We start from the raw sequence: 21,111 nt of genomic DNA on the forward strand, positions 1-21,111 counted from the left end.
ATTACCACAGAGGAGAAGAATGCATTTAGGAAAAACCGAGCACACAATAGTCCCAAATCACAAGAGTACACGAGAAGGTCGTGACCATCCACGGTCAAAGGCCTGCCTGGCCTGAACAGAGACTTCAAGTGATACGAGATTTTGGAGGACATGAGAGAATGTTGAAAGAAGTGCTTACCTGAGAGCTACTTCAGAATATTTGATGTCTTTAGCCTTGAAACAGAAAGCGGATTCTTCCCTCTGGGCAGCACACGCCTTGTCTCAGATAAAAAGCCACACGTTGGATTTCCATTGTGGTTTCACTATGCATTCAACCATCTAAAAGCACAACCAAATTCCAATAGAAAAACAAAGTCACATTTTTGGTTTAGTTGTCACCCAAATGTATATCACTAAGCTTTCAACTATTTAAAAGCGCAGCAAAGTTCAAATGGGAATAGAATGTCCGATATTTAGAATAATGTGTTATCACTGTGCTGTGTTAACATCTAAAAGCAGAACCAAATGACCTGGATTGCAGTTGAGATTACATTAAAAGTACATGGTGCAAATGATCAATGCAGTTTGAGATTCTGCACCTTTGCTAGAGTGAGTAAAACAGAGTGAGGTGTTCACTCATTTGTGCCTTGAAGCAGCTAGCAAGCTAGCCAACTTTAGCCAGTTGGCTTGAGTGCTTGACTGCCGTTGTGGGGTCAGAACGCTTGGATCAACCCTACACCCTCCGCCAGACGTCCAGTCTGCGCTCTGAACGCTCAGAGAGAGCGAAACGCTGTCCATTTTTATTACGGACAATCTGAATTTGCGAAACGCCCAGAGCGTACTCTGGCACTCCAGTTTGACTGTATGAACACATCCTATAAGTCAGTGGCACAGATGGAACTATCCAAGCAGAAGATGCATCTCCTTCAAATGTTTTTATTTGCTTGCGTTGACAACCAAACACAATTCAATATCACTAAATATCATTACATTTGAAATCAACCAGAGCTTGAAACCCTCGGCCTATTTGTAGTGTCTCTATTATTGAATTCTGTGTTGAATTGAAACAATAGCTGTTGACGACTTTGCACATTCTATATAGGCCTGAGTGATAAACTATGGTCACATTCAATTTGTTCTGTTAAACCTACCATTTGGAATTACTTTGATAGCAACAGTGGATCTATTTTGTTTTTAAGTGGAGATCTCTCAATCATTCTCACAATAGCACATTGGTAATAGTCTGTGGCAAATATCATAGCTGGGCTTGGTAAAAAACCCGGATGGGAGACTAAATGGAAGCTATAGATAGATCAATTTCTCCAGTAGGAGTTGCTGCCCAACCTATTTACATTTTTGGGGGATAGTGGACATAACGTTGAAGATCTGCCGTTGTATCAAAGGTACAAATTCAACATATTTTTTGACAATGTTTGTCTATGTTGAAATTTGGTTTCCATGATGACATAATCCTGTGGTTGAAATTTAACCCTCAAAACAACAGTTGATTACTTTTTTCAAATCCAATCTATTTTCTACTTCTCCAATACTTTGACAAAATACATTGACCAAATATGTTGAAAAAAACATTGATTCAGCCAGTTTGTGCCCGGTGGGCTCACTCTAAACCTGCCTATATCTGCAGTAATGTAGTAATACTTGTCAGCCTTGTACCTCTGACACATTTGACAGGAGGAATACTACCTTAATGCATTACTGTACTCGCTCAATCTGCACTCCACGCTTCAGCACAATGAACTTTTGACTGGCATTGAAAACATTGGGCTGTATTTCACCGTTGCAACAGCTGCGATACATATTTCTATTGGGGAGTCCTTTTGTGATCATCTCCCTGTCAATCAAATTCTCAATGGTGACACAAACACAACTCCCCACATTGGTCACATCAGATTTACCTGGCTACCCCCCTCCACATCGCTCCGGCCAACTGATGTTTCTTTTCCACGATGAGTCTGGATTCTCCTCCCTCCCCGACGATTTCTAGAATGAGAACTCATTCTGACAGTTCTGATTGGTCCCAGAAACAGATGGGTTGAGCCAGAGCCAGCCTACATGATGACGTTGTCATCTTTGATATTCTGATTGGTTAGATTTGTTAATTAGACAATCCAACCACTGATGAATGTGTTTTGTACAATGCCCCTTATTTTGAGGTCATGCAAACGACTTCTAGGATAGAAGTTTCAGACTGAATGTATGTAGCAATCAATAGAGCAGCGGAAATAAATGAATGGTGAGTCGTCAGGCAAGCGTCAGATAAGGCTGGTGGGTGAGGTGACACCATAGAGATGGATAGAGATCTTTACTTGGAAAAAACTTTTTTTTTTTGCGTGGACAGTGCAATTGAGGGTTTCCACCATTCAACTGGGTGGGACTTCGGATGGGTTAAGGAAGGATGGAGATGGCCTCAATGACACTGCCCGTGCTCTCAAAGACGCCATAATGGGACAAATACAAAGATTAGTCGTCTAACTAAGTCTATGGGTGACATTAATCTAATGTCACATCCTCTCTCCTGAATGGCATTGTATCACCTGACCATTAGATGGAGACACACTCCTCTGGAGAGCCCTGTTGAAATCTATGTCCTGCTCTCTCTCTCTCTCTCTCTCTCTCTTTCTCTCTTTCTCTCTCTCTCTTTCTCACTTTCTCACTTTCTCACTTTCTCTCCTTTTCACACATCGAACCAGCAGCCACGTCTCCCTGATTTGATCTAAATGCTCTTTTAGGTTTTACAACGTTGAAGTGGCACACACCTGGCTCGGGGATGGACACTCTCAAACAGCATGTGTCCACGAGGACTATTGGAAAGGCCCGATACTGATTCTGCATTGACTCCCCACTCTCACCACGGCCCCTTGCACTTTGCAATTACTGTAGCCCAGCTGTAACGCTCCCCAGGGGCACCCGAGATCCAGGGGTCTCCTCCCTGCTTTGTCATATCCAGGGCCCCTGCCGGAGAAGCGGGCGGGGGAGCAGAGGTAAAGTGGAAGGATTATGTGTTGGATGTAGCAGGCTATGGGTCCCTAGATCTCTGCGGCTCAGTGTTAATCCAGGATCGCTGTATCCGGAATCTCATCACTAATCGAGCTAGGCTTAGCATGATGACGTGTAATTTACTTCAGCTATCTGCAGCTAGTGGTATTCTCCGATAGGAAGTGTCTATGCTGTGTTGTGTTGATGGCAGAGGATTCAAGGCGGACGTCTTGCTAAGGGATATGTAGCACAGTTGGAAGTGAGAATGGCCTCATTCCTTTCGCTATATTAGGGAAACAGTCAGATACTCTGAGGATGTGTCAGAATGCTGGAAGAGAGAGACTTGTCTTCCTGTAATCTGAGTGATGTCAACAGAACCATTCTCTCTTACAGAGCTGTCATTACATCAGCGACAACACAGTGCATAACCCAGCATGTGTTGAAACTAGCACTCAAGTTTTATGTGAATATTTATTAGCTTAGGAAGGAGATGCTTCAGTGGTGTAGTGTACTAGTCATATGTAAAGCAGATATTATCGGTTTAATAATGCTAGTCGACTAATTTATCCCTTTCCCCTCAGGGTTTATAATGTCAAAATACCAGAAGGCAAATTTTTAAGTTCAAAATTAACTCTGCGTTCTGGGTGAAATCAATATGTTTGGGTTCATCCAACATCGAGCGGCTCGGATCTGAATTCCATCTCTGCAGCGATATTGTAGGTTATTTTGCAATTCTTGTCTTTTTAATGTAGGCCTTTCCACTTTCATCTTTGGCCTCTTTTTAATGACTTTATCAAATCAAAAGCACATGATGCTCCCCTTAACTCCTTGTCCTAATACTCCACCGCGCTCATTTCACAAAAAAAAAAAAAACAGGGCGGTGAGGTGGAATAGAGGGAGGGAAGAGGGGGAACATCTGTGGCGCAGCGCTAATTATTGGGAAATATCAGATAGAATGGGGTTTGGAATGGATGGCCCTCAGATCCTCTTCCAAGCGCCTGTGCCCGTGGTGGTGTTGCTCTTTTCATCTCCTCCTGCTCTGTTGTTTTACAGTGCTGTGGAGCCGAGCCAAGCACGCCTTTCTGATGTTTATTAAGGAGAAAGAAGAAACTGTCATGTCATGCTTGACACAAGATGGCCGCCAAGCTCTTTAGAACTACCCATCCCTTTAAGAGTTGGCGGTGAGAGCATAACATATTTAATGCCCCCCCCCACGCACAAAAAAAATAGAAAACAAAAAAAACATTTTCATTTTCCTGACCTTTGAGGGAAAGCGATGGGGAGTGTATAACTCCAGCTTGCCTGCTGCGGAATGTCTGTTATTCTTTCCGAAGGTTTTCATTTGATTTGAGTTGGGAAACATGCAGAGTAATAGTAATAATAGTGTCAGACAGTAATAATGATGGATTTATTTAATAAGGTTCATTATTTGTTTATCCTCATCCTGTATCGCAGATATTTTTATCTCTGTAAACTTCAATATGATGTCCTAAACCTAGCAGGAAGGTGCATTCTTGTACTGTAGGTGTAATGCGAGGTATTATCGCTGGGATATGAGGTAACAGCAGGGCTTGGACTTTGTTAAAATTGTTTAATAAAGTACAAAGTGTTTGTGAGGTGTTAAGCCTTAAAAGATGCATACAATTATTAAAAGACAAACAAGTGATTGTGTTGAATTGTGTTCGGGGGAGAAAACAAATGGACATGATTTTTAAAAGGTAGTGGTAATATTTCATTCAGTACAGATGTTTGTCGGTGGCTTAACTTACCCTGTCCATACAGCTCCAGTTACCCCACCCCAGCGGTAAGTTGTGCCAATGTTTTCAAAACTGTAAAGTTGACTTATTCTGATTATTTCCAGGGATACACAACATCCTGAGACATATGTTGATATCTTTATTAGAAAGAAAACTATATTTCCCTTGACTGAGTGATGTTGAATGTAAAAAAAAAAATAATCTCAATTATTATTAATATTGCGGAATGTGAAACACAATGTGGTCAAATTATCCACAGGCCTAACATCCGCAAGAAACGCTTGCTAAGGTATAGTAATAACGAGTCATAACAGAGGAAACTGGGGTGATATTGGTGACGCTCCACATAGGGCTTATATGTCCTCCTGCCAAGGTTAGCCTTAAATAGCATGTGTTTTGGATATCAATTGTGCAACGTGATATTGAGTGCTACTTACTTTCATTTACTCTGGATGGCTTTGTGTGACTGTGTACCACCCACATAACATAACCAGGATTCAAAGGTACTGTCACTTGACAGGAACATTTTGTTAGCGCCATACACAGTACATCTGAAAGAAAATGACCAAATATCCTTCAGGGTATGTAAAATAAATATGGCCTGTATTTGCACCCTATTATTGCCACTGGCTGTGGAAAATGACCACCCAGAACTACGTGGCAACAGGCAAAATTCTTGCAAGAAATACAGTATCAATATTCATAGCATGAACAAGGAGACATTTTTATTTATTTATACATGTACTATTTTACCATGACCAATATCTACCTTATCAATCTCTATTATCACATAGCCAACCCATGAACGCCCACATTGCTGAATTAAAACACCCAAGGGTGGAGGTAAACACAGGGATATACCATCTAACCTAGAAATTTAGGGTTCATCTGTTTCTCTCCGCAACAGGTTTGTTTTCACACTTCTGTCAGCAATGGATAGGCAGTGATCGAGTTTTGGGAGATGGGTAGTGCTTTCTGGAAGCTAGCAGGCTGGGTGGCCAAAGGGAATGGCTACATATCTGTGACGCTCATCAGCTACCTTTTATGGGACAATCTCTGCATATAATTGGTCTTTATTGCATTAGATGCCAGAGCTGGAGATTATTTTCACGTTTCGTACCTCGTTTTGTTAGTCCTGAACGGCTCTAAGAATGTTTTTACATCCAGTGTGTGGATGTCAATTCTTGTCTGTTCAGCAGCTGAAGGTTGTTTATACTTTCATGGCTAATTAGAACACCTCACTCGGTATTCTGGGAGATTATCACACTCCATTGGAATGTGTTGCCTTTCTCTGGGTTCTCATTCGTCAATATGTATCAAGCTTCCTATAGTTTAGATTTGGGTGGGCCATGCTGCTAGTACTTATGTTTTCTCAAGTTGGGTTTGGGCGTATACCATGTTTCCTGACAGGTTGACGCGGGCAAGGAATATCAAAAGCTTTAAAAAAACACAGTCAGGCAATATTTGGTAGGATAAGAAATACCCAGGATATACCACTACATCATACATTGGACCAGGTTCCATATCAAAATGCCCTGAATCGTGTTAGTGTAGAAATTCAGGATCTTTGTTCATGTATGTGGTGTGAGTGTGAGCTCCACAGCCATACCACTATATGGACACACACAGAGAGACAGCGAGAGAGGGCTCCATTAACAAACCATATGGCCACAATCCCACAAGCAGACCTCTCCTCCTGGCCCAATCGGGCTTCACATGCAGGCAGCCCCATTGGAGCTTCCCCATTCTAAGAGGTTAAATAAACGCTGTGCACATAATTTATGGCCAATGTATAATGCAGACTTGTAAACCTACAAGGTTTCCAATCTAACGAATAGCATCGACATTGAACATCAAATGGCAAACCTAGGTCACATAGAAGACTGACAATGCCAAACCAATTAAGAGGTCATTTTAAGGTATGGGAAACAATGCTCTGTTGAATCTCTGTTGGCAATCCTGGCCCCCATTTGATAAAAGCATTTCAAAAGTAGCAATCTGGATTATAACAAAGTGGAGCGGCGACCAAAGACGATCATGAGAAACATGCCGGCCTGCGGAGAAAAGAAAGGGAGGGTGGACAGACAGTTGATATTGGATGTTTTTTTGGGAAAAGGACCGTAACGTTTAGTTTTCATAACCACTAATGTTGTGTGCAAAACCCCCTGCTCTCCTCCAAAATATCCCATCAGAGATTTCTCCTCCTGGCGTCAGCCATGTGTATTTGGTGAGAGGTCAGTCAAGGAGAGGAGAAAGAAGCTAGAATTTTGTTCCCTTGCCTCGTAATCTACCGCTATGTTAGAGCTTCTTGTAAAACGCTCCAGAGAAAGCCTTCACGTTGGCAGTGAATAATTTGATTTGTAGGGTAATTACTTTGGCAGCTAAGAATAGCACCTGCGGCAGGCGGCATGGTGAGCGGCATGCTGGGTAGCGCAACTGGTTAGCACATGGTTCAGGCTCCCCAGTCAAGCCGCAGTCGAGGTTCCCACAGTTCCCACCACATGGCTCATGCCTGCTTTGGTGTACAGAGCAGATTTAGATGAAGGCTCAGTTTGGAAAGCATTGGGACAAGAGATAAAGAATGTTATGTGCTCCTGCTGGTGTCCACTTAGCCTTGTTTGCCAGGGCATAGAATGAGACTACCGTCTACCTACGAGAATATGCAGCATTAGGTTTTAGGCCTAGTAGAAGATAGAGCTGAGATACACACACGTGTGTGTGTGTGTGTGTGTGTGTGTGTGTGTGTGTGTGTGTGTGTGTGTGTGTGTGTGTGTGTGTGTGTGTGTTTGCTAAGGTGTGGAGAATCAGAGCAGGTGGTCTGTCCAGTTAATGTGTTGAACAATCTAATGATTGTAAATAGAAACTGTCTTTGAACCTGTTGTTATCAGACCTCATTCTCCGATACAAACTGCCCGACCGTAAGGGAGTGAACACTTCGTGGCTAGGGTGTGTGGGCACCTTGATGATGCTGCAGGCCTTCCTCAGGCAACATTTTGAGTAAATATCCTGGATGGATGGGAGCACGGTCCCAGTGATGTACTGGTCCATCTTCACCACCCACTGGAGGGCCTTGCAGTCATCGACGAAGCAATTCCCATACCAGGCCGTGATGCAACCGGCAAGGGCGCTCTCGATGGTGCTGCGGTATTATTTGGAAAGGACCCGGGGTGGCATGCCAGGTTACTTCAGCCACCTTAGGAAGTAGAGTCAGTGATGCACCCTCTTGATAAGAGTGGTGTTGATGTTCAACCATGTCAAGTCCTCTGATATGGACGCCAAGGAACATAAAACTGCTGACTCTCTACTCCAGTCCCGTTGATGTGGATCGGGCCATGTTCCCTCCTCTGCTTCCTGAAATCAACAACCAACTATTCGTCGTTGTTGGTTATCAGGCCTACAACCGTGGTTTTGTCTGCAAACTTTATGGTGGAGCTGGTGTCGTGCAAAGCCACGCAGTCATTGGTGAACAGGGAGTACAGCAGAGGCCTGAGGACACACCCCTGTGTTAAGAGTCACTGTGGAGAGGGTGTTGTTGCCAATCCTCATAGCCTGTGGTCTGCCAGTCAGGAAGTCCAGGATCCAGTTGCAGAGGGTGGTGTCCAGACACAGGCCTCTGAGCTTGATGAAGAGCTTGGAGGGAACAATAGTGTTGAATGCTGCTGTAGTCAATGAACAGGATTCTCACATAGGTGTTCCTCTTGTCTAGATGTGTTACGTCCGTGTGAATAGCGATGAAAATTGGATCTTCTGTGGATCTGTTGGTCCACAGTGGTAGGCAAATTGGAGTGGGTCCAGTGTGCCTGGCATGCTGGCCTAGATGTAGACCACAACCAGCCTCTCAAAGCACTTTATGATGACCAAGGTGAGTTTGATGAGGCAATAGTCATTTGGGCACCTTGGTTTTCTTGGGCAATGGGATGATGGTGGTCTCCTTGAAGCAAGTGGGGACGACAGCCTGGGACAGGATGAAGATGTCTGAAGACGCCCGACAGCTGGTCAGCATACATTCTGAGGACGCAGCCAGGGATGCCATCTGGGCCAGCGGCTTTTGAGAGTTTTCCTCACGTCAGCCTAGGAGAGCGAAAGCACCTAGTCGCCCAGAACAGCGAGAGTCTTCCTGGATGGCTTGGGATTGTCTGCCTCGAGGTGAGCATAGAATGTGTTAAACTCGTCTGGGAGGGAGGCTTCGGTGGGCACCACACAGCTGGATTTGCCTTGTAGTCCTTGATAGTCTGTAGTCCTTGTCACATGCGTCATGCGTCGCGAGTAAATGGGAGATGGGTGGTGTAAAGCTCAACAATTCCTGTCATGACAAATGGTTGATATTCTAGCTTCACCGTTGAAATAGCAGAGGATTTTCACGCAGTTAGTTTAGCTTCAGCTATAGAGGCAGGGTGAAAATGTATATCATAAAGCATTTCCTAGATAGAAAATGTCCTGTGTTCTGTTTTGTGGAGAGTGCAACATTATAATGTATGTTGATCAATCTTTTTAATTGTGTGACAATGTGCAGAAGCAGTTTAGAATTAATTGTGTTTATATGAATGGATAACAAATCAAGTGCCTGGACTGTTTGAAAGCAAAGCAAAGCATTCCTGCCCTGTAAAATATACACTGTGATACAGTGCAGAACACCTGCCAATAATGCATTGCTTTTAAACATGCAGGGATTGATAACCTTTCCCCAAGTAGCTTAGCTAATACACATTGTTAAATGTTTCCATGTATCCAATATCTCCTCTCCTAAGCAACTGAAAAAATGACAAATATATTTCACTAGGCAAGTCAGTAAGAACAAATTCTAATTTTCAATGACGGCCTATACCGGCCAAACCCGGACGACGCTGAGCCAATAGCACGCCGCCCTATGGGACTCCTAATCACAGCTGGTTGTGATACAGCCTGGATTCGAACCAGGGTGTCTGTAGTGATGCCTCTCGCACTGAGATGCAGTGCCTTAGACCGCTGCACCACTCAGGAGTCCCCAACTATAGACAGATTCCTACAATATCTCTTTCAATTTGTGGTTATCAGGGTCCCTCCATTAAATTGAGTAGATTTAGTGCACTCTTCTTGTCTTTTGAGTTGCTTGGACACTCCCGTCCTCAAGTACAGTCCTATGCAGTTGTCATATTATGTGAACAGAGGGACATGAATGCATGGTGATACAGTATACAGTATATTGTTCCATCAACATGTTTGCCTGCATTTTATGTCCTTTCCATTTTGCACTCTATATGACCCTCTCCAATGGAAACTATTAAGATAGATATCACGCCAGCAGGGTGTATTTAGGGGAAGATGCCAGATATGAGAGGTTTTGTTGATACTCTGCAGAACTACAGACGACACGTTGTTGACTGACTTAAACAATGACGAAAAATGTAAACAATTAAGAATTTGGGCAAAATGAATTGCAAAACAGACATTTACGATTTCACGCACCATTTACAACTATTTTCACCCATTATACTGCATCTGAAATAAACATATTTTTCAAACATGTGTGGTCAAGTAGTTAGCATCTTGAATCACTGTTTCCCAACACCCAGTCCTCCAGTCCTGGCTGCTGCAACCTGGTTTCATAGCATTTCGTATTAATCTGTATCCAAATCCGAGACACTTAGTATGATGTGTTACGTTTCATATGGTATGCATTGATTTGTGGATGTCTTTCACCCATTTCTTATGGTATGTTACGAATGACAATTCATATTATATGTTGCGAATTTGCAAATGTACTATATGTTACGAATTGTAGCTAGGTGGCTAACGTTAGCTAGGTGGCTAACGTTAGTTAGGGGTTAAGGTTGGTTAAGATTAGGAGTTAACTCCTAAACTTAACCCTTTAATTTAAGTTAAAGGGTTAAAGTTAGGGTTAGCTAAAAGGGTTAAGATTAGGGTTAGAGGAAGGGTTGAGTAACATGCTAAGTAGTTGAAAAGTAGCTGAAAAGTAGTAAATAGTTGAAAAGTTGCTAATTAGCTAAAATGCTAAAGTTGTCTGTGATGAGATTCGAACTCGCAACCTTATACATCCACCCCGACCAACCACCCTACTTTCGTTTTTTTGCCTTAAGTAACCTTCTGTCTTATGTAACCATACCAAACATAGCATACTAATTTGAGTGTCTTGGATTTACGTTTACTATGTTATGTCTAGTCTATGAGACCAGGTTAAATCCTGAGCAGCTAAATGTTTTGTTTGTGTGGCTCAGACATGGTTTGTTCATCTCCTATAAAATATCCACCCATCCTTTCTCGCTGCTGGCAGCCCACAATCTGGAGAGCATCTGATTGTTATTCAGGTCCTCGGCTGCTATCGATAAACCAGTAAAAAAGCACTGGAGCCCGGGTGTTCTATTCAGAAAGCCAGAGAGATCTAAATGAGGACTGTGAGTGGCAAGGACGGAGGCAAGGTAGTAATCAGAGTTGGCTCTGGGGTGAACACGGGACCATTCTTCACCAGCGTGACGACAGAAGGGAAGACATGGAAACACATGGACAGAGTCTTCTGGAGAGTGGTGTCCAGTCCACTAAATCACTGTGCCAAAGTTAGAAGTTCATCAACAACGATAATGATCTCTCTTTTTGACAGGTTTTAGGCTGTTTGTTTGTTGTGGCCCCAGAAAGGAGCATTTCAACAATAATGAATCATCTTCATCCTTGATCGTTATTGGCATGGTTTAGAAGCCGGTTGGATGTCTCCCTTTATTCCAACCCTGATTTAGGGTTTCAATAGGCCTGAAGCTAGAAGGAAACCATCAAACATCTCATTATGACCATTGTTCAGTTCCCAAAATGAGTAAGAGAGGGGACAATGTGTCATGAACAGTACTATTTTATGAATGTGTGTAAAAGTATAATTTTTCATGCAACACACCCTGGTTGGCCTGTCTGTGCATGTCTGCTGTGTTCATAAAATGACTCCAATAGGAGAACATTTCAGTTTGATCAGAGGGCAGTCAATCCTATCTGCTTCTTCTGAACAGTTTATTTGTTTATTGTCCCTCAAGAGGGCAGTATTTGTACAATTGAGCCTCCGACTCCAATCAGGGTCGTCATGCACCCATTATTCTGCCTTAGAAGTTTAGTACAACTGCCACATATAGTATAACCCAAGAATTAAAGCAATTTTAGTACTTCCGAAAGCAGGCATGCCAGCTAAGATAGTAAGACAAACTACACTAGCTTGATTGATAGCCTGAAATGGCTTGGTAGCGAGTTATGAGGTTGGGAGATTGGGAACCGATCTAGCTGGCTAGCTAAAGCCAACTTAACAAAAATTGCCAGGTGGCTAGTATTATAACCTGGTCTCTAAGCATTTTATATTATTTTATACATACTGTAAATCCGAGACACTCCATTTAGTATATGTTACGTTTGGTATGGTTACATAAGACAGATGGTTACTTGGTCAGGGTGGATGGGTGGGCAAGTAACGCAATAGTCTAGCAACCCAAAGGTTACGAGTTTGAATCTCATCATAGACAACTTTAGCATTTTAACTCATTAGCAACGTTTCAACTACTTACAACATTTTAGCTAAACTACAACTACTTAGCATGTTAGCTAACCCTTCACCTAACCCTAACCTCAACCCTTTTAGCTAACCCTTCCCCTAACCTTAACCCTTTAACCTGACTAATAAATTTAAACCTACTTTAACCATACCCCTAGCCTAGCTAACGCCACCTAGCTAGAATTTGTAACATATATGTTTTTGCAAATTTGTATTATATTGTTCACTTTTCAAATGTGTAACATTTTGTACATTTAAAGAATGTGTAACATATAATACGATTGTAATTCGTAACATATCATACGAAATCGGTGATGGACATCCACAAATTGATAGATACCATACCAAACGTGTCTCAAATTTACATATGAAATAATACATAATGCTCTAAGACCAGGTTGAGTATTACAGAAAAACAACAAAACATTTTTGCTGTATTTATTCTTAAAGAATGAATTAATAGGCTACATACAATATACAGTATACACAAAGCATGTGGACAGCCCTTCAAATTACCCATTGCTGACAGGTGTATAAAATCGAGCACAAAGCAATGCAATCTCCATAGACAAACATTGGCAGGATAATGGTCTTACTGATGACTTTTAACTTGGTACTGTCATAAGATACCACATTCCAAAAAGTCTGTTTGTCAAATTTCTGCCCTGCTAGAGCTGCCCCGGTCAACTGTATGTGCTGTTATTGTGAAGTGGAAACGTCTAGGACAACAATGGCTCAGTCGCAAAGTGGTAGCCCACACAAGCTTGCAGAACGGTACCGGTGAGTGCTGAAGTGCGTAATGTGGACAAATTGTCCGTCCTCGGTTGCAACACTCACTACCGAGTTCCAAACTGCCTCTGGAAGCAACATCAGCACAAGAACTGTTCGTCTGGAGCTTCTTGAAATGGGTTTCTATGGCCGAGCAGCCGCACACAAGCCTAAGATCACCATACGCAATACCTCGTGTCGGCTGGAGTAAAGCTTGCTGCCAGTGAAAACGCATTCTCTAGAGTGATGAATCACACTTTACCATCTGGCAGTCCGACGGACAAATCTGGGTTTGGCAGATGCCAGGAGAACGCTACCTGCCCCAATGCATAGTGCCAACTGTACAGTTTGGTGGATGCTGTTATAGCAGCAAAAGGGGGAGCAACTCCATATTAATACCCAAGATGTTGGAATGAGATGTTCGACGAGCAGGTGTCCATATACTTTTGGTCATGTAATGTAGCTTGATCAAATTAATTTACAAGCATACCCCCTGTGAGTCTTGCCTATCACCCGCAGCTAACATCAAATCAAATGCTGTGTGTGTGTGTGTGTGTGTGTGTGTGTGTGTGTGTGTGTGTGTGTGTGTGTGTGTGTGTGTGTGTGTGTCACTCTCTCCTCTTCAACTGATGATACTGTCTGCAAGCATTAGAGTGTCCTCCTTAACATATCTTTGCTCCATGGTGCATCTTGGAAAGAACCATTTACTAGGGAGAATATGGGGTTACTCTTTGCCTGGTCCAGGTAGTGTGCCCCCTCTGCAAAACACCACTGACAGATCTTTTATTATATATATATAAATCATTATGATAAAATGTGGTCTTAAAAATGAAGTTAAGTAAATAATTTAACATCTGAAAAATGTATTTAAAAAAATAAAAATAAATAAATACAGGCTATATATTATTTTTAATTACATAAACAAACAAAATATCAAGCAGCAGGTGCCCTTGTGCCCCATATGGGCATGACACCTCTGCAAATCCTCTTATTGAAACCAGGATGGGACTCCATGTGTCATTCTCAGTTAATAAAATAAATAGTGAAAATTAATTAATGAGATTGTTTGATGATGAATGGTGTTACATTTCTATAGATACTTTTTCAGTGGTGTATGACTGTAATAAATGTTTGAAGTTAGTCAATAGTCGAACTCAAAAGCAGATACACGAGCATACAATAAACAACAATAACATAAATACTATAAAACAAACAAGTAATATTGCAAATAGACTGCTGCGATCTGTCAACGTGTACGAATTTCACAATTTTGCATATTTTTTTTACAACACAAAATTGCGCCAGCTATCAAACACATTGTCTATGATGGAGAAGGAACCAGCCTTGCCATGAAACATCACTCAATGGTCATCGAGACTGCGCCCTGTATCACTCCAAACAAAACCACATCAAAACAAATGGAATATTTTAGAGACACGTACATATAGCATGAATCACGAATGAAAAATGCGACAATACTGGAACTAGATGCGCTGTCTCTCAAACCAACGAACCCCAAACCCGCACGCACCTCTCTTGGCGCGCACACATGCACCTCTCCAGTTTCAATGCATTTGCCTGGGGCAGGACCCCTCCCACTTCGTGTAAGCACTTAATTGTCAGTTTTGACGAATGCTGGGGTACTTAAATAGCGTCAAAGTTTCTTGTATGGGTGGAATTGGTCAACTTGCCACAGAGCGCATGTTACCCATAGTTTATTCCAGCTCCGCAGATCGATAAACATGCAGGTGTCTCTTGCGCTCCTTGTCTCCAGCACCGTGCTGCTGCTGCTACAGGGATGTTGTACCTTCGTGCAAGGATGGAGGGTGCTAAAAAACGATGCTACAGAGATCGTACCAGAATATACTGAAAACATACAGCCTCACGAGGAACCAATACCACAGGCTTCTAATAATAACAATAATACAATGAATCGACCAAAACACGGGGGAAGGAGATCATCAGCAAACACAGCCTCCTATAGTGAGTATTTATTTTTTACGTTATCTGGTAGCCGACATATCTAGAAGGAATATAGGATGTCCATATTTAAGGTGCATTATGAATACTTGTAATAATGACTTGCTTTATTTGTGAAACACTCGTAGCCTACAATGTGAGATTGGTATAGAGAAACGATTTATCTGTATGGATCATCTTTCATCAATTTAATTGAATACATTGGGATATTGCTTAATCAATCTAACAAATATTTCCTTCGAATTTTACTCTAACATATAGTTCGATTTATTCCTAGGATACTTATATTTATACTTACAAATCGAGGAGTTTAAAATAAAATGCGTGGAATAGTGCGAATATCTCATGGACATGAATACACAATATGCTCTCATGCATAATGTGCGTAGTCACTTAGTGTAAAAAATTTAGTTTTCAATTTGTGGTAAACGTTTCGACAATATCTAAGAATCTGTAATGTTACGCATGTGAGATAGAAAAGGCATTATTTCTCAAGCACTGAGTTGTTGGACCGTCAGCACTGTTCAAAGGGCGCGAACTGCTCATTTCCCCAGACACATCTTCCCCAGCATAGCGTCTCATTCTTTAGGCACGGGTTCATTTGTTTCTGTCAATGTGCAAGACCACACACGTCCTTTTAATCATAACAAAAATGCGCAAGATGTCGATAAAAATATCATTGTAGTTTATAGTCTCTGGAGAATAATGAAACCTCACCTGTGTGGTTTATGTAAATCATTAAGGCAAGAAACCCTCCAAAGACCACCCAGAATATCCAATAATGTTTCATTTATGAACGTGCCGAGAAGTGCTACTTTCTGTATGTAGAATAGTTAATAGCAATATCATGAGTAATGACTCAACCTTCAGTGGCTGTTTTAAATTGCAGCTTTCCCTGCTGATGCATTAGACTGGAACAGCTGTACTGTTCAATGGAGCAAAGCCGGATTGCGGTTAGATGAACGCTATGCCAAGGCTGATAGGGCAATATGTCACAGACACATAATATGCCCGTGGTTTCATCCTCCCACGATCTGAAGAGCTGCACTTATGAGAGATCAGGGGTTTTCACTCTATTCTTGGTGCTATTTCCCTCTCTTTTATACAACAAATTAGTTCAGGTCTGCCTATGCCATAACTATTTAATTGCAACATCATGTGTCCAAATAGAAAATAGAGTTTCTGCTCTTAGGGGATTTCTTCAAGGTATTTGGAAATTGCAACACTGTGATAGATAATTGAGTCCCACCTGTGGCCAGTACAGGTTATGCTGTAGTCATGCAGATTTTTTACAGAGGAAATATCTCTGATTGCCTTGTCTCATGGATTCACGATGCACAATGTCGTTCTTTCCCAGTTTCCCCGAATCTAATCATGTAATTTCAAATCTAAAAGAGTCGTACATAAAATACAAATGACAAATGTTGTGATTAGGATATAAAATACTGTAATGATGGATGAGATACATTTAACATAATACTTGAAATCGATAAACAACAGATACATCTGCAGGATATTAATTTGAGACCGTTTGCTACAGAAGGGAAATGAACCTGCACCAACAGGAAATGCCATTTATTATGTAGATTATAATTCATGAACATTTTTGTAGGTCTTGATATATTCTTCGTAAGGGGAAGTCAAGTCAGAAATGTCAAAGTGGAAATGATAAACTTCAGAATGCTTTTTAAACCTCAAATACACCGTACATATAACATTTCTTTGCACCAGGGCAATCAGAGTAAGATCCTACACCTGTAGCTTTGTGGTGGGGGTTGGAAGAACACGCGTCTTTTCAAATCTCCTCTTATACTGATCAACATCCATCAACCGAGAGAGAGAAATAATCATCTATTGGGTCATATCATATGCGATAGGGGTCTTTCACCATAGGCCTATCTGCCTTCCTCTGGGAGTACCATATCTTCCCATGATTCTTCCCATGGTCCCAGTGGGGTCATTGAGGCAGAGGGGGTGACCTCTGTCTGGCTCCCCTCCATGACAGTCCATCCCTGGTCCCTAGGCCCAGCAGTCAGCACACTGGGAGAGACCTGAGAACAGGGGAGAGACCTTATGCTGTGGCTGCCCGACCAGCCGAGCCACAAAATAACACCAGATCAGGTTCTCCGAGGGGAGAAAAAAGTCATCCTTCCATGAATCCTTTTTTATTGCCTTTTTGCAATAGAAAAGCCACAGAAGAAAACAGATGCATCTCAGAGTGTATAATTTCTTAAACCGACATGTCCTCTGCCATTCTACACGCCACATGTAAAAACGGAAAAAGAGGACAATAACTCTTGCATAGGGCTGTTAAAAAGGCCATGGCCAACATATTGAATGACAAATTATGCACTGAATATGCTTTCTCAAATCGTTTGGTTCATTTGTCTCATTTCCAATTGTCAAATGTTGTATTTAGGAATGACAACAAGCATTTAGAGAAAGTTTCCAATCTTCACATCCTTTTTCCGGAGGGCCTGTTTTGTGTATGCCAGCTTTTGTTTCCGATTTAAATCTCCATTATGTTTGATTGAGCTGTTTAATAGCATTCTGGTCTGGATTTACTATCAGCTGATTGCTGCCAGCTGGAATTCCACATCCAACCTCATTGTCAGGCAACAGTCATTATCAGATCATGCATCAACGTTAGTGTTCAGTTGCAACTTATTTCCCCCCCCCCCCCCTTATACTGAGCCCTTAACCAAACATGGGTACAACATTGGTTTTTGAATTGGATTTGTTTATCAACATTGCATTTATTTAATTACCATTATTTTTTTTTATAAAAAGTACTCTCTGCATTAAGAAATTCTAAATGTTATGTTTTTCTGAATGGTGAAACGGAAGGAAGAGTTTCTGAACATTTCCGATGAATTAAATTGAGACTCATATTCCATTTCCCAACCCAGCTCCACGCATGCAATTAAGTTCTTAGAATAAACAAATAACATTATACGCACAGTGGGAATTGTACTTTTGACACTGACACACACATACTTTTGTCATTGACATATTCATCATGTCTCACAGAGAAACCAGCTCTCAAGCTCTCTGCTCTTGAACAGTTAAATGGAAGATTGTTTCCCTCGAGTCGGTCCGACTTCAAAGTGTTTGGTTTTTTGGAGGGATGCCACAGATTGTGTAACCTTGATATCCTCCTCTTCACCCCAGGTGCCTCGGAGCTGAGCTGCAGAGAGCTGCGCTCCACCCGTTACATCACTGACGGCTCCTGCCGCAGTGCCAAGCCCGTCAAGGAGCTGGTGTGCTCGGGTCAGTGCATGCCCGCCCATCTCCTACCCAACTCCATCGTGCGCGGCAAATGGTGGCGGAGCAGCGCTTCCGACTACCGCTGCATCCCGGCCCACTCCCGAACCCAGCGGGTGCAGCTGCAGTGCCCCAACGGCAACAGCCGGACTTACAAAATCCGCGTGGTCACCTCCTGCAAGTGCAAGCGCTATAGCCGCCACCACAACCAGTCAGAGGCCAAGGAGGCCTCCTCTTTGCCCGAGCCCCGACGCAACAAGAAACGCACCCGGCCTCCCGGGAGTCAGAGCAAGAGCAACACCCCAACGCTGGTCAGCAACTCCTACTGAGGATTCCTTTCCTTCTTCCGTACAAATGCAGAGACCAAAGTAGCACGCTCACTCATACACACGCACATGTTACACACAACCCAACACGGCTCCTTCATTGGAAGAGGGAGAGGAAGAGACATTTCAACAAAAAGGGATTTGTTAAGCTGTTTGTTGGACTGGCTTGACATGCGTTTTTCTCACCAGATAGGCACTATAGATTTTGCAGCCTATTTTCAAACATATTTCAGAACCTTTGATTTGCATGACCAAATGAGTCAACAGACTATGCCAGGGAAGGCCATGTGGCTGGTCAGGAAAGGTGGGACACTGCTCGGATTGGAGTGTAGATTATCATTACACACTCCAGTTCATAGATAACGGCCTCTGACTCAGGCACAAGTAGAATCTACCTTAGCCACAGCAAGAGGTGCACCTAAACTCAAAATCCACCTGTGAAAACATCCAGCGGGCAGGCTACACTGCTTGATAGGCCTATAGGGTTGAAAGGTGTCTCTATGCTGTAACTGGTTCTAATCCATCTTTTCCATGGCTGTGTGTACTGTAACATAGCAGCACCTGGTAGCCCTGGGGCTTCAGGCTCTGGAAGTGGGCTGCTGACAGGCCTGAGAGGCCCTGGCCTTGACCCCAGACCACGCAGTAACATGACAGCCCGGGCAGCACCTCACTCACCAGAAGCCTCCCAGGGCCCTCCTCGCACCGTAGCAGCCTTACAGGAGCTGTCAGTTAGGGCCCCTGGCCCAGTGGCCCTAGAGCCCCTGTGAGAGAGGGAGAGTGAGAGAGGGGAAATGGCTGTGTCAGCAGTCCAAGACCAGGGTCCCTTCGGTCAAACAGGCAACTAGGCATTCCTGTGACTCGTCTTAATGACTAAATGAGACCATTCCTGTGTTTAGAATTTCCGCTAGACATGGCTGGTTCCTGTTTGCAGGAATCACACACACACACACACACACACACACACACACACACACACACACACACACACACACACACACACACACACACACACACACACACACACACACACACACACACACACACACACACACACAAAAGGTCCACGAGTGGAGGCGGCTCCAGTAATTGTGCCTGTTGTTACCCTCTGGCACAACATTCTCCACTAAACCCACACTGACTGGAACTGTTTTGTTAGCAGCAAATAAGTTTGGCGACCAACTAGTCATGTCCCTATTCTATTCATTGTGAACCTAGAGTGACTCATTCTCTGAATAGCACTGACAGGAAAGATAGGAATGAGATAAAAAACTGAATCTCAATCTGAATTGTTTGATATTGGCTGTTGATATCCTGCAGGATGCTGACGGACAGAAATAGACAGAAAGACAGACAGACAGGAAAAGGTTGTGGATGCCCAGTCTGCCCATGCTGACAACCCATTCCCTTTTTTCAACCCTGTCAGTACTACGGCCTGTATTTCATGAAGAATACTCATAACGTTTCCACTTATTGTCCACATTCCATTGTTCCATTCTCTCATATCGCTTCCTGATTTTCAGTTTTCTAAACTATACTGACAGTGTTTCCTTCTTGTTCAATTGTGTGTTTGAAATAGCAACTGGAAAGGATTTTGTCATATAAGTAGAGTTGTCATGTATAGCTTGATTGTACATATTGTTCCTGTCTGGTCTTTTGGCTAAAAGCAGTTGGGGAGGAAAGAAACCTTGCAGACTCAAAGAAATGAACTGCATATTTATTTTTTATTTCCACATGTGAATTATTTATGCAACTTTTTGTAGTAAATGATAGCCATTATTGTCATTTAGAATAATAGTGACTGTCAGATAATAATGAAATGCTGTACAGTACACAAATCAAGTAAAGGCAGATATATTTGAAAGAACTGTGTGTTTGTTATCATTCTTCTCAGAATGGGCTTGCTTTGTCAAGGTCGTTCTCTCCTTTATCTGTACCTGCACGCTAAGCGTACCTCTCAATGTGTCTCATGAAAACACATATCGGTAATTAGGAAGTTGAGGTTTTGTAGCTCTTTGGAATGTCTGGGCCCGGCTCACAAAAGGAGAGGAAGAAGAATTTGCACAAAGGAATTCACACATGAGACGTTAGAGGCTCAGTCACAACAGCAACATTGCTTTGTTCATACGAGCCATAGAACCCGCCATTCAGCCTGTTTTCTCGCCTCCCTCAAGGTCCTAATTTATTCACTGAACACTTGGACTCTCAGACAACTACCAACACCTACTGGATCCAGGCACTCCAATGTACCAAATTAGGTGTTTATGATGAGTTTTATGGACCAACGTAATTCTGAATGATAAAACTGGCACCTATTATACTACAGCACTTTAGAAGACCAAATAATGTTAAACTGTAGTAAATACAAAACAGAGACCCGAGTGGAAACTATTTGTAAGTGGGTGCTTGTCATTACCCTTGCCAATGACTAACAAGTGACATTCGGCCATAATCAAGCCCTATCCAAGAGAGCAGATATGCCATGCTTTTTAGCTCAAACTACTGGCACCCGACTAAGTTTCCC

At 42.5% G+C, this 21,111-nt stretch overlaps 1 protein-coding gene across 1 annotated transcript; it reads left to right on the forward strand.

Annotated features, from left to right (window-relative positions):
* The first annotated feature begins 14,562 nt into the window (after positions 1 to 14,562).
* On the forward strand, positions 14,563 to 20,448 carry LOC135523915 (sclerostin-like). The gene is made up of 2 exons (XM_064950933.1): positions 14,563 to 15,003; positions 18,172 to 20,448. The coding sequence occupies exons 1-2, from the start codon at positions 14,763 to 14,765 to the stop codon at positions 18,591 to 18,593; spliced, it is 663 nt and encodes a 220-aa protein (XP_064807005.1). The 5' UTR covers positions 14,563 to 14,762; the 3' UTR covers positions 18,594 to 20,448.
* The last annotated feature ends 663 nt before the right edge of the window (positions 20,449 to 21,111 follow it).

This window comes from Oncorhynchus masou, chromosome 31 (genome assembly GCF_036934945.1).
Source record: "Oncorhynchus masou masou isolate Uvic2021 chromosome 31, UVic_Omas_1.1, whole genome shotgun sequence".
In the NCBI taxonomy this organism is placed as follows: domain Eukaryota; kingdom Metazoa; phylum Chordata; class Actinopteri; order Salmoniformes; family Salmonidae; genus Oncorhynchus; species Oncorhynchus masou.